Source organism: Saccostrea cucullata, unplaced genomic scaffold, assembly GCF_032062105.1.
Source record: "Saccostrea cucullata isolate Sc308-1 unplaced genomic scaffold, CSIRO_AGI_Scuc_v1 ctg440, whole genome shotgun sequence".
Classification (NCBI taxonomy): Eukaryota; Metazoa; Mollusca; class Bivalvia; order Ostreida; family Ostreidae; genus Saccostrea; species Saccostrea cuccullata.
In genome coordinates, this window is record NW_026928801.1 from 345,632 (window position 1) to 360,238 (window position 14,607).

At 33.3% G+C, this 14,607-nt stretch overlaps 1 protein-coding gene across 2 annotated transcripts; it reads right to left on the reverse strand.

Annotated features, from left to right (window-relative positions):
• Positions 1-10,970: 10,970 nt before the first annotated feature.
• LOC134278738 (multiple epidermal growth factor-like domains protein 6) lies at positions 10,971-14,402 on the reverse strand. 2 transcript variants are annotated; one of them, XM_062761028.1, is made up of 4 exons: positions 14,379-14,402; positions 11,988-12,067; positions 11,605-11,785; positions 10,971-11,380 (listed from the first exon to the last, which is right to left on the reverse strand). In XM_062761028.1, the coding sequence occupies exons 2-4, from the start codon at positions 12,034-12,036 to the stop codon at positions 11,002-11,004; spliced, it is 609 nt and encodes a 202-aa protein (XP_062617012.1). In that variant the 5' UTR covers positions 12,037-12,067; positions 14,379-14,402; the 3' UTR covers positions 10,971-11,001. The 2 variants fall into 2 exon arrangements, with proteins under 2 accessions (XP_062617012.1, XP_062617011.1); XM_062761027.1 differs by lacking the exon at positions 14,379-14,402 and having other exon boundaries at positions 11,988-13,651.
• Positions 14,403-14,607: the final 205 nt, after the last annotated feature.

Below are 14,607 nucleotides of genomic sequence, written 5' to 3' on the forward strand. Positions count from 1 at the left end.
TCTTCATTAATTCATTGAATATCAATGTTGTCGCTAAGCCAGAAAAAAAATAAATAAAAACAGGAAAGTCTAGTACATGCATATTTTCTAAGCCAATAAAAAATTTTTTGAAAACTTCTCAAGTATTTGAAAAAGTTATATTTACAGTATGTTGTTTCGTTTGTAAGGGATTTATTGTACAGAGAGACGTGGCTGTTGTGTCGCGCAGCGACGTGACGGCTACGCTTCTCTGTATAATAAATTTCTTACAAATGAATTGATTGATTGATTGTATGTTGTTTAACGTCCCTCTCGAGAATTTTTCACTCATATGGAGACGCCACCACTTCCCAGTGGAGGGCTACTAATTTTATCCTATGCTCGGCACTCAGGACCTTTGAGCAGTGAGGGTTCTTTTACGTGCCAGCATCTACTGCGACACGGGGCCTCGGTTTATACGGTCTCATCCGAAGGACAGGTCTCCACGTCCCACAGTGGAATTGGAACCCGCGACGTAAGGATTGACTCCCTACTTCGCGACTCTAGAGCAGACGCTCTAACCACTGCACCACGCGGGCGACCCTTACAAATGAAACAAAATATCTGTAAATGACTTGTGTCATGGTCATTTGCATATTCATTGAATAGCGAAGTAAACTATATAAAATCTATTTATAAATATGCAAAGTATATGTCTCTAGCTGTGCGTTGAAGCACCAAACTGCACGTGACATGACGTCATAAGTCCATACTAAATGCATAGCGTCAAAATGCGCCGGGACTTAGACCAAGATGGAGCTGGAAGAGCTTGAATAAGTGATTTAGACGATATAACTCTTTCACAAATATGTGAAGTTATTGAAAATGAGGAGTGTGCATAAGAAGGAATAATCGACATGAGTATTGGATATTTTCGGAGAACAAGAAGAAATTTTAAAAACTGAGCCACCCCCAAAACCCCCAAACGATCGGCATCTCCAGAAATCGACGAACCACTGTTGATTATATTTGAAACATTTTGCATATTTTTGATTTCTTTATCGATTTCGATGTTGTCGAATTTTGTAACATATTCTGATGTACATAATGTTTTTTTCAGTATACAGGTACAACATGTACATATCTTTTCATAAAACAAGGAGATAAAACATTGGTGTCCATATTTAGACCATTGCATTCTTGAATTGTAAGAATGGTATGTTTTCGAGTTACCTTTATTTATAACCCAGTACAGGAAACATGGGTGGAGAATTCCTTAATGTGCTGATGTGTTCGTGCTGGATTCACTGGGAACCTTTCCATATATACTACAACTGAAAATGAAAATGAAACAGAGGTCACAATTTAATAAATTCTCCAAACCTGAATACGAATCTAAAATCGTCAGTTGACAAGAAACTGAATATTACGTCCAAGTCCCATGTCAATCTTCCATTGGGTATGCAATGTGAATACTCACGGATTGAACTTGAAGGAATAATTTTACGTACATCAGAGGTGTCCAATATTACTATTTTTGACAGTCTAAATGATGGAACGAACGATGGAACACTACACAGCACAGTGAAGGTTACAGTAAGGAGGCGGGACCTAATTTGTACGGGAAATGTTTACTATGACGTCACGCATACTAGTATACAGTCTTCAAAATACCACAAAATAAAATTATTTGCTATTTCAAACAGCTGGATAGGTGTATACTACATACAAACTTACTATTACATGCAGTTTTGTCGTTTCTTAAATCCCACACAACAGTATATAAACGATGCATCGATCACAATGCACTTGTCAATGTGACGTCATCTCGCAGAAATGACGCAGTTTGTACACATTGAAAGGTTGATCAAGAAATATTTTGCACGATGAAAAGTGTCGTTTTTCCTCAAATAAAATATTATTTGCGGTAAAATAAAAAGCCATTAACTTGGATGCGATGTTTATTTTAGTATTTTATTCATAAACTGAACGTGCATTTATCAGACAAGCGACACTGTCGTGTGTTTGTATGCAGATTCATTGAAAAAGTAACGGGAGGGCCTAATAAATCAATTTATTGCAAGGGCATACCCTCAATGTATCTTGTCAAAATTTAACACATAAACTCAAGAAGCATTAAGATATTTGAAAAGTGAGGCGAACCACATGGAATCTTGCAAATAAATTAATTATAGCTATATTCAATGTAGCTGACAAGCAAAATATTCAACCTGCTGCCCAACAAATTAAATTTTACCAATTAAAAAAGGGAATCTATATAGGTTCGCAACACTTTTCACAAACTACATATAGTGTTGAAAAGGATTATAAAATAATCTAAGATATTTAGCTTGGTTATGCCCTTGCAATATTGAAATTTATAGATGACCTAAAACTGCAAGTTTAATTGCCAAAGTCATGTGACGTCGACATCAAATGACAAGTCTAAATAAAAAATCTAAATGTCCCCAACATGTAGATTTAAACCACACTACATTTTTTTTATATCAGTGAATTCCTAAAAAGATTCGCCTGTCCTAATAAAGTATGTATTTTTTATCTTAAAAAATCGCCGATATTTCCATTTGTAACCTTAACTGTGCTGCGTAATAATACCAACAAATAAGCTTTCAACCAAATACCTTGTTTCTTCAACCGAGCCATTTGATACCTCGTTGGATTTAAGTCAGTTTGCTATGTCACCCCTGTATGATGGAACCAAGATTAAGATAACTTTTAAAATGAAAAAGACCTCGTCAATAAATCTCTTGGGAAATAATTACGGAGACGGAGACACCTTTTTTCTTAATCTGGATAGATTTGAGACTTTCCAAATAAGTCATACCACAGATCTTTCGGGCACCTTCATCTCCGCTACAAAACCAATAGCTGTCTTTTCTGGAAATAAATGTCACAAACGGAACGACCTTTCAAGTGACTGCAGTCATATGGTGACACAGTTGCCGCCTATTAACGAGCTAGATAATAAATATGTCATCTCTCCATTTTATCATAAAAAAACACACTAATTCAGGTCATCAGCGAAAATCAAACTGTTGTAAACTGTAGCATTGGACTAAATAATGATTCAAGGTGGCATTTAAAGTCAATGGAATATAAGGCGATTACATTTAGTTAAAGGGTACATGTAATTTTAGATTCAGAGAAACCAATTTTAGTTACTTGATTTGGCATGGGATTCAATTCTAATAACTCGTACATAACAGTCATTCCCGTTGTTAATCAATATGTTAATTACTACAAGATCACGGTACTTGAAAGAAACACAGAAAACTTCATTACTCTGATAATTCCCATCCAATCTGAATGCAAGGTGCAAATTAATGGTAGTTCCGCCTTTAAGCATAAACTAGTGTATCGAGATTACGCAGGTTTGGGTACATTCTACCAAATTATTATTTTCGAACTAAAAACGGGTACATACGTTATAACAACCACTGATCGTTTACAATTTGGACTTTTTGTCTATCGGCATCGAACTCATGGCGGGTACGGATTTGCCGGCAATTTTTCCTTGAAAGTCCAAATTAAATCATATTTTTAATTTGGTTTGTTTAAGTTATTTGTTCACCCTTCAGCTCGACATTGAGATGCATCATCGATGTATTATCAATTAACAATGGTAATTTTTCCATTCTTATGTTGATGCGACACATCTTGGTGAGCTTGAGATAAAGGATACAAGAGTTTGTTTCATATTTGGATATTTTACTAAAACGTTATTTTCACAAACTTTCCTTACTTATACAGCTATATACCTTCATCGCCTGCATGAAGGTCCTTTGTATATCTGGGTTGATTCTATATGCAAGAGCATGCTCTAAGTATGAACAATTTCAAAACGAGGTAAATTATTGAAAAACAAGTTAAAGAAACACGAATATCAGCATTTTCGTTTAAAGTCATCCTTTAGTTAAGTTCTATGGTCGATAAAATGACCTTGTCAGCAAATAAAATTTATGATAAAGTAAAATACTGACTGACTTTTTCATACTTATTGTTAGTCCATTAATTATATACTGAATTGACGACGAATGTCTCTGTTATTCCCCGATTATGACAAGGAACACAAGGCAGGTATGCCAGGTCGACAGAGGAGGCTCACTCCTCCACGGCACCTGATCCCACCTCTCACGTTTTGAAGCTCCGAGTTTGCTCTGCACCGATTTTTATTTTTATGAAGTTTTCGTTATCTTCTTTCTATTAGTTCTATCAAAACGTTTGACCCCATGTTCAAGTTAGTCTTTTTTTGTAAATTTCACCTTTTATGGTACAATCTGTGTGAGCAACAAGAAGTTTTAAAAGGGGCATCGAAAAATTGTGTCTTTTATTGATATGAATGAAAATTGCATTATACGTATTATTTGTGTGTTTTGTAACAAAAGTATCAAATATGGAATTGAGAAAAATAAACAGATTACCACAGAGAATTATCCAATGAGTTTTGGATTTTTTAACATATGAACACAGCAAATAATTTAGGGAATGTAGAAACATTTCTGAATGAATCAGACAAAATTATTCAATAAATAGATATAACTGATTTAGAGTGATGCAGGTGTATATAATAGTTTACTTTTGAAGTATTCCTTCTCTAAATAATAGGAAATAGTTGCTACATGTTAAAATTGAAAAAAATCTTCATTTTTGTTAGAACTATTAAAGGCTAAATCAAAAAGAATGTCCATGAAAAATATCTAAAGCTAAGGGTAGTTTTTATTATCATTGAGGATTAGTAGTGTTATCTCATGGGAAATATAAGTGGTCTTCAAGGATACTTTTAATAACTTTGTATTTATAAATGTCTCAATTTAGAAATATGACAATGAAATTCTGCTGACGTTTTTATATTCCATTGCAGAATTATTATGAAATTAGTTTAAGGACAGAAGAGACGTTCCAAAATATATAAAAAATTTCTGAAGAGTTTGTCATTAAATTATTGCTTATAAAACACATTTATGTCAAACTTTACTGGCAGACCAAGGCAACATAGCAGCTCTGTTTGTTTCCAGAATTCATAACAGAAGACATGTAAATTGTAAAAATCTTGTCATTTATTTAAATGACGAAAAATGAAATCCATTTATAAAAACAATTACCAAAGAATTTTTTGGAGACATACCAGAATCACGGAAAGCTTGACCAGAAATAGAGTTCAATAAATGATTACAAAACAGTGGTCTCCCAGCCACAAATATTGTTACAACATGCAGATGTGATAATGCAGTAAAATACAACATCAAACTAATTTCCAATTTCAAATGTTTAAGTGTTTGGATTTTTAAAAGACATTTAGAAATCAGAATGTGTTAAAATTTTGAATATTTTTCATACATTACGAACATATACAAAACAAAGATTGGGGAACGTCTCGTTTGACCTTTAAGTAAAGTTAGCCTCACACCACTTCCTTAAATACAATTATATGAAGAATATTCTATTTTCTATTTAAAGTAAATGCTCCAAAGAAGACATTCTTTTGGAAATGATGGGATCATGTCAATTTATAACTAATTAGAAGAATTTTTTCACACAATAATTAAATTTCCATACAGTAGAATGCTCCAAAAAAGACATGCATTTGCAAATGAGGGAATTATGTCAACTAAAAGCAAATAAAAAACATTTTTTTCACACAATAATTATAATCATTTCCAAACAGTGTAAAGCTCCAAAAAACATACTTTTGCAAATGAGGGGATCATGTTAATTTAAAGCGTATTAAAAGAATTAATTCACACAATAATTAAATTTCAACCAGTAGGATACTTCAAAAAAGACATGATTTTGCAAATGAGAGGTAGTGTCAATTTATAGCGAATTAAAAACATCAAACAATAATTATTTCCATACAGTAGAATACTCCAAAAGACATACTTTTGCAAATGAGCAGATAATGTCAATTGTAAGCGAATTAGAAGCACTTTATCACTCAATTATTACATATCCATACAAAATGTCAGCAAGAAAAAGAGATGATCATCCATAAATTGATACAATTATGAGGTTGAGCTCTTAGTTTAATGTAACAATTGTCCTCAAATAGATTGCATGCTCCTGCTCACACATTTATAGGCGATATATGTATTCATATATATCATTCCTATGTGATTTTTTTCTTTATAAAAATATGACGATTAACCCTGTTATTTTTCAAAACGACTGCTACCTTGGAATAGTTATTGTGCTCTTTGCCAAGTGTGAAATAGTCATCAAACTATCACGGCAACAATCCGTTTCCTTCGCTTTTCATCACGGAACCCTTCTCGTTTTAACCGGATTTTGTCGTTACAGAAAAAAGTCACTTCGCTATAACAAAGCACCCATTTACTGATTTTTCGGACAATAGTAAGTTTAATGTCCCCAATGAAAGCGCCTCGGGAAATAGCTGTTGTCTTGAGGCACGATGAACTTGCTATTGTCCTCATAGCCAGTAAATAGGTACAACGTATATAATATATTTCATATTAAATTCGTAAGGGTTTGGCAACCCGGACACTAAAATCCCCTTTTGAAGTGTTTCCACCCTCACAATTTTAATGGTTCAAAGTACAAAACTACATTTTTTTCATTTAATATGCATTAAATTTTTCACATTATTGCAAAAATGTATAGGTTACCATATTATTTAAGATGCGGAACATAAAAAAAAAACATAACCGTCAACATTAAAACATCGCTTATTTGTTCGTAAACAGTGTCATGAAAAATATGCATAAAATGGTTAAAATGCATAATAAAATTATGATGCTGAATGTTCATAAATACTTCCTACTAATAAAATAATTTTGAATTATGATTATCAGGGAATTTATTTTACATTATAAGTACGGTAAAGCAAATGCCTATATGAAGAGGCATTAGAAGGGGAAATTGCCCTTGTGAACATTTTTTGAAGATTGATTATTTAATTGATGATTAAAGAATATTTGCATCTTTTGAATTCTTTTACTTAACCATATTTATCATTACACCCATTGTAAAAGCATTCTTCCATAATATATTGTTCTATTAGGTATGAATTTTGACTAATTACAGTTTTTGCAAAAACTTATGACATCATAGGAGGTCGGAATTATCTCAATGGGATATATGTATTTCACAATGTTAATGAAACACCCAAGCTGATTATAATTATGCACCTAGTTCATATATCAGATATCCAAATCATAAAAGCTCTTCAAAGTATAAAAGCTGTTTATGTTCCTTAGTTCTCCAGCCAGACAACTGAGCTTGTTTTTTGGTTAAAGCAGGCAAAAACAAACAACATCATTGAAGTGAACAATGTCATTTATTGAAATAAAAGACGTAAAAGTAGTAAAACATATTTACAATACAAGAAAGGGGGTCAGGAAAGGGGACTTAATATAAAATATTACATATCTTTATCACAATATTGCACAATCTGACCCTCAGCACCTTAATGTCATTGTAAATGATATACAGTAGAAAAAAGGGGGATCAACCAGCAGACTATGGTCAACGGAACACCATCCCTAACAAATAAAACTTGTATCCTTCAACTTTTTGTGGAATCAAGGTCATTTTGCGCGCACGTGCTTGCAAGAGCGCGCACGTGCAACATGTAAAATGACCAATATAATTGATATAGCCGTAACTTTTCTATTTTTCTGATGAAATGTGTTGAAACTCAGAATATAAGAATATATTAGTATTATAGACAAGAGGACATGGTCGAATTATCATGAACTCACGCGCATGCATATGCACGTGTGCTTCGCTCTGATTGGCTGAAACAAAAATCTCAATATCTTATTCGTTTTTTGACGAAATACTTTGAAATTTAAAACATAGTCATGCATTAAGATATCCTACGATATGATTAACCCTTATCCTGCTAATCGCGACTCTGAGTCGCGCTGGCTTATCTGATCTGCTGCTGCGGATCGCGACCTCAGGTCGTTTTGAGGGGTTTCCTCATCTGATGCTTGTTTCCCTGCTATTTTTAGCAGAGCATCCCATGTCAATGAATGAAACAAGTATAAATATAAACCAATGGTTTAGAATTTGTAAAAATATACACCAATCAGAAAGAATCATGCACATAATCACCATCCAAAATAGATGGTACTCCAGGACAAAGAAATATTCCAAAATGGCTGACCTAAATATGCATGCTTTTAGTCTCCGGAGCTTTGTAAGAAAGGAAAGAAGTTTATACACTAAAAGGAATATAATTAAGCTACTATCTAAAGGTATAATAATGATATTTAATGTATCATTATAATTGATATTTATAGCATTTAAATAGTTATTCGGACTTATTATCCATTATCCATACTGTTCAATTTAAATCGAGGTAAATGCAATAAATTGTAGGAATATAGAAATAAAATTAATATGAATAAAAAGCTCTTTCTTTTCTCCATATTTATAACACAACTTATGTGTTGATGGCATCAAAGATAAGGATGCTATAAGCTGATAAGTAAATGAAGTATGCATTCACTGCGATATCTGTTTACACTTAACTTTCGCCGCAGCAGTGGAACTGATAAGCCATAACTTTGACCGCAGGATAAGGGTTAAAAAATAATTTTCATGAAATCACGTGCATGTACGTGCGCTGCAATCTGATTGGCTAAAACTTTAAATGCCTATAACTCCCTTCGTTTTCAGCCAAACAGGATGGGATTTAGAACATAGTCTTAATGGACCCCTACAAGAGGGTATGGTCAACATGCACATGCATAAAGGTGCGTTCACGTGCAATATGTATAAATACAAACGCACTTGATTTAGCGTATTTTCGAATACTTTTTGATTGCCTTGATATTAAGTTCATTTAAATAAATTAATAGTGTAGGTACAATGATATGGTCATTCCGCATATGCATGCAAGTGTGCGCACGTGCAATGCAAAAATTTGCTATATACTTGATATACTTTAGGAAAAAATTTGTTTAAGTTTAAGATGCATAGAGTTTAGTTTATCTGATGAAGCTTAGAGGGAATGAGGCACCAAAATGAAGTTGGGGAGCGTTTTAGGAACATCTGTAACGGTTCCCGTTTCAATTAGCACTAGTTAATATTGTTGTTATAAAAAGCCACCGGTTTGAACGCTTGACGGGTATTCAGGTCCTACTGAATCTCCACCCAGGTAATCAATCAGCTAAGCTGTATCTCCACTGGCGAGAGAACCCGTATGACTGCCATTCGGTATATATACACGGCTTCAATGTTATTGTTGACAAACCAATCGTTTAGCATCGTTCTTGTATCGTGCGTGATCGTTTGTGTAACGTGCGAGATCGTGCTTGTATCAGACTCTATCGATTTCGGTTTTAATCGTGATGTTATGCTCTTGTCGATGCAAATAGTGTGACTATGTGTGATAAACCTTACATAGAAATGTTACATTTTTTCTTTGATATTCGTCGTATTTATTGGTAATTATTGTGGTCAAGATATTTTTGTTATAAATACATCAAAATTGATATTTTTACAGATAAAATAATAAACAATTCTCAATACTTACATCAATATTTAATCGGCGAATGTACTTTTACGCGATGTGATTGTCAGAATTTCCTGTACTGGTGCTTATCTACGTAGTTTACTTTCAATCATTTTTTTTAAAAAAATGTTAATTTCTTAATAAAAAAAATTATTTATAGAATAAGTGTTGATTTTCAGAGATTAACAAATGGAAATATAGATTTACACATAACTTATTCATTTTAGTACCATAATTTCAATCTTATCCCCCTTACTGCGCATTAAGAAATTAAATTCAATCAAAATTCACGGTCTGCATACATGTAAATCTTCTATAAGTAGAAAGTAAAAGTTCATTTTTTTAAGTCGGAGATTTACTTAATTATTTTTTTTAATCTAAAATTTTTGGTAGGGCATACATGGGTAAATAATTCTTTTTAATCTAAAATCATTGATATGTTCTTCCAGAAACATCCAATTCATTTTTTAAACTATGTCTTCAGTCAATGAAATAATGGAATAATTATCTGAAACTCAAAATATGTATTAAGTCTTATTTCGTTTTGAAAATATTCATTCTTAAATATTTTGAACCATTTTGCGTGAAGAATCGTGCGTTTGCGTTAGCAATCGTGTAAGATCGTGTAACGTGTAGAATCGGGTGCGTAAAGGATCGTTCGTGTAACAGGTTTTATCGTGCGTTAATCGTGCGGATTCGTTCGTGTAACGTGATTGTACGTGTAAGTTGTCAACAATAACGTTGCAGCCACTGTACTGTTTAATGAAACACGTCTTTTTGTTCTGCTGATAAGAATATCTAAAGAAATAATACACATGATGAAAATACTACGAGAAGATGACATTTTTAAGAACTCGTACTCTCGTTGTCAAAAGTACAACCTGATACATACAAAAATTTCATTGTAGTGGGTATGAGGGTAGTGGTAGAAAAAAAACAATAACGTATTTTTAATTTTTTTGGAGGGATCTGCCTATTCCAGAATTTACTCACCTCCTTAGATTAGAAATCAATATTGAATCATTTATCTAAAAAGAACCAGATCCTTGTAGCCAGTATTGGCCATTATCCTTACACCAGATGTTCAGTTTATTACTCTGCCATATATCAGACTTGTGTAAACAAATTATACATCACTATCCTTATCCCTTTATTGAGCAACACTTGATTTTTCCTTGTCATCACCTATTGGAAAAGGAGGGACCTAAAATATTTTCATATGTTTCACCCTTAAATTGGGTTGTTTGTGTCCAGCAGTGAGATTAGTACCTTCATATAAGGTAACCAGCAAATCCTCATCACACTTCAACGTATAAGAATTTAAAGTGAACATGTAAGTAAGGTTACGATTTATCTTTTATTATTTGATGACAGCCATACTTTCTTCAATTTAAAGTCATTTGTTTTCAGAGCCTCCAAAGAAACTTCACTTGAACAGATGAAAACGTTTGTCAGTAAGATCTAAATCTGCTTTTTGAAACATAGTATTGGTAATTTTTCAGAATTGCGCTGTTTCAATGTTGTCTCAGAGGATATTTTTATTATTTGAATTTCCAACTACATTGAGGTCCTGAGTATCCATATTTGCATCCTTGAAGACAAGAACCGGACGACTGATTACAACTCCCATCTCCACCACAGCCATAAGGACATGTTAACAAACAGGAAGAACCTGTGTACCCAGCCTGGCATCCCTGAAGACAAGAACCCGTATGTTGAGCACAACTTCCATTTCCACCACAGTTCCAGGGACATGAACTATAACATGAATCCCCTTTGTACCCAGCCTTGCATCCTTGTGGACAAGAACCAGTATTTTGAACACAACTCCCATCTCCACCACAGTTAAAGGGACAATAGAAATCACAAGTGCTTCCTTTGTACCCGGTCTTACACCCTTCCAGACAATACGACAAGAACCTGTGTAAAAAGCAATATGAATAATAAAAGCTAACTGATAATAAAATGACGCATTTCAAATAGATTACTGTTCTACTATATTCTATTAATTTCTGTTCATTATTTTTCAATGTATGATAATATTGAAATATTACCACCAAAATAATTGTTTAGATTGGAAAAAATATCATTTTAGTTTCGCCAGTTTTTATGAGCAGTTTTTATCATTAAAAATCTATACCTACTTGTCACAATTTCCGGATCGACCACAGTTAAAAGGACATCGGTTTCTACAATCCAAACCAGTGTGTCCTGGAAGGCAGTCGAAGGTACAGTGTCCAGTGTTTACATCACAAGATCCGCCCCAGCCACAGTAAGGACTACATCGCTGGTTACAGTCCGGACCATAGTATCCAATCCGACATGCTTTACACATATATTGACTGGAAAAAATCAGTAACAAGAGAAACAAAATAGAATTTGTACTATTCTTACATTAGATTATGCAATTTTTATGTTTTTTCATTTCCTTTATGTATGATTACGCTAAGGCATCTGTTTGTTTTTGCTGTATTGGATTTATTTGAATTTATATGCTAAAACAAAATTAAAGAAAAATTTTGTTTACCCTCAGAAAGAAATGCAGTGGAAGCAATTAAAAATCCAAGAAGAAGCATTCTGTGCAAATAACCGCTCTCCTATCTGAAACTTAAGGCATAGTCACATTTGCTTTATTTTAAAAGCATTCCCCAAACTTAACATGGTTTGATTTTTAATGTTTAACACATACAGACCTCGAAAGAAAAGTGTATTACATGTGCATTGAAAACTACTAAAAATTATATTTTCCAATAAGATAAAAAATGAGGGCATCTGGTCATGATCAGACATAAAGCAAACGTATTTTTAACATATGGCAAACATGTTAAAAAGGTTCAAAACACATTAGTAGGCGTAAATAATTTCTAATAATGAACTACGACGAGTTTTGAAGAAAAAAACTAAGGGTTGAAGGAGATTTTATTTCGTTGACAGAGAACTGTTGAGGTCATAAGTATATACATGTAACATTATAGAAGTTTTTTTAACCTGCTTTGTTACAACGCTCGTTTTTGGGACCAAATCAACGCACTTTGAAAAAAAGGACTGGATATAGTAAGAAGTAAGACCCCTATCTGGCCCCCCATTTTGGGTGTCTTCCAGCATGATCCAACAGTTTATCCATAAAAACCTGTTGTCATCCCTACCACAAAATGAGCATTTGTTTTAGGATTTACAATACAGTGGTCACAGTGAGGTCAGAAAATAAGTCAATTTTCTAAATTTCTCATCTGTATGCAAATTTTCTTCAATTTAACAGCACATTTTCTTTCGGAAAGATAGCTTGCCTATCTACCTAATTTATATATTTTATACATAAATATCAGATGCAGTTTATGTGTGAAAATCTCAGATAGGCAAGCTTGTGCTCTGTGTTTTCCTCACTCCTCCATGGCACCTGATCCCACCTCTGATATTTCAGGGGTCCGTGTTTGATCTGCTCTTATTTTGTATTGTTTATGGACTTTGAGATTGAATATTGTTCGTTATTTCCATATCCTACATGTATCCCAAATATGATGAAATTCCACCAGAATTGAGAAAATTCTGGAAAATGTCCTTTTTCTACACCCTCTAGCGGTTTCCGATGTAAGCTTTGAATTCAAATAAGTGCTTGTTTTAAAACATCATTTTACCTTCTTAACTACAAAATATCACAATTTTACCAGTGTTCTGATTTTTACATTAAATAAGGGGCCAGATTCGGTTGTAACCCTACCCTGTCCTTTCTTTTCAAATGCCTTGATATCGACCATATTAACGCACTTTGAAAAAATGCGTATGGCTTGGTCAATATTCTTGAAAATTTTAAGTATGATAGATAATTGAACCTGTTGGACATATTGGACCTGTTGGATAACTTTTCGGTGATTAGATTACTTCTGAAGATGAAATTGAGTGATTTTGATTTTTCCATGCTTTGAAAATTCTTTCTCTCTTAGATGTTATACTGTACTTAATATTTTCCAGTTTGCATGTATTTAATGTAAACTAAAATTCATTGAAAGTTTTCAACGTCACACCAGTTATACAAATACATACACTGTATATATGGGTGTAGCATTGGCATCAGTACTGGGTGGGGGTGAGGGGATGGGGGTAGTCACACAAAATGTTTTGCAAAGATATACATAACATAGGAATTAAAAATTGGGGCCCACCGGGGAGGGGGGGGTTCCACTTACTATATACTCATTTTCTACTTGTTTTCGATGAGGGTTAATCAATACATGTAAATTTAAACGTTTTTCGAAATATATGATTATTAAAAATTGATTCTCTCAATTACTAAAATCTGACTCTAGAATGTTTTGTTTTATATATACATTTTTTTTTCAAAGTGCATTAAAAGTCCACATGGCTAAAATGTTGATGTACACTATTAACGCACTTTGAATTTTCTTTTCAAAGTGCGTTGAGTGTGTCCCAAATTTAACACACTTTGAAAAAAAAATCTTTAAAGTGCGTTGATGTTGTCCCAATTTTAAGGCACCTTTTTTTCAAAGTGCCTTGACAAAATGCTTTTTAGATGTCATTTTACTTGACGTATTGAACACCCCTTATAGTGAATGATAAACAGGTTCTTTTTCAGTCTTTAGATAAAACTCTTTCCCTCATATTACAGTCATCATTTAGTGCAATGAATAGAGATACATTTCATTGCCCCATTGCCCATACAGTTTTCTTTCAGTTGCAGCTTAGTATTGAATAATCAGCTTGTTTCTTCCTGTGAGATTGGTTACAGAAATATTCAAACAAGTTTCATAATTAGTTTATAAGTTTATGCCGTTTCCGTAGTTATATACCGTCAGATTTTTTTTAACCTTAAAACAATCATTGAAATTTCAGTACATTTACATGAAATATGTGAATATTGTAACATGCTTAACGGAATGCATAATATATTTCAAGCACTTACCCTCCAGTTTGCATTCTCTTTCGGAAACATGTATTGCATTATATAAAGAGAAAAATTCAATATGTTCAAACAAAGCCGGATGCTTTGTCACATTAGTTCGAAATAATAAAAGATGATATGCGCAGAATTTGAAACATGAACTTTTTGTCGAGGCAGTTTGACTCACAACAGCTGCAGAAATATAATGATTTTAGTTATAGACAGATAAATTGTCATCAAACATCAGTCA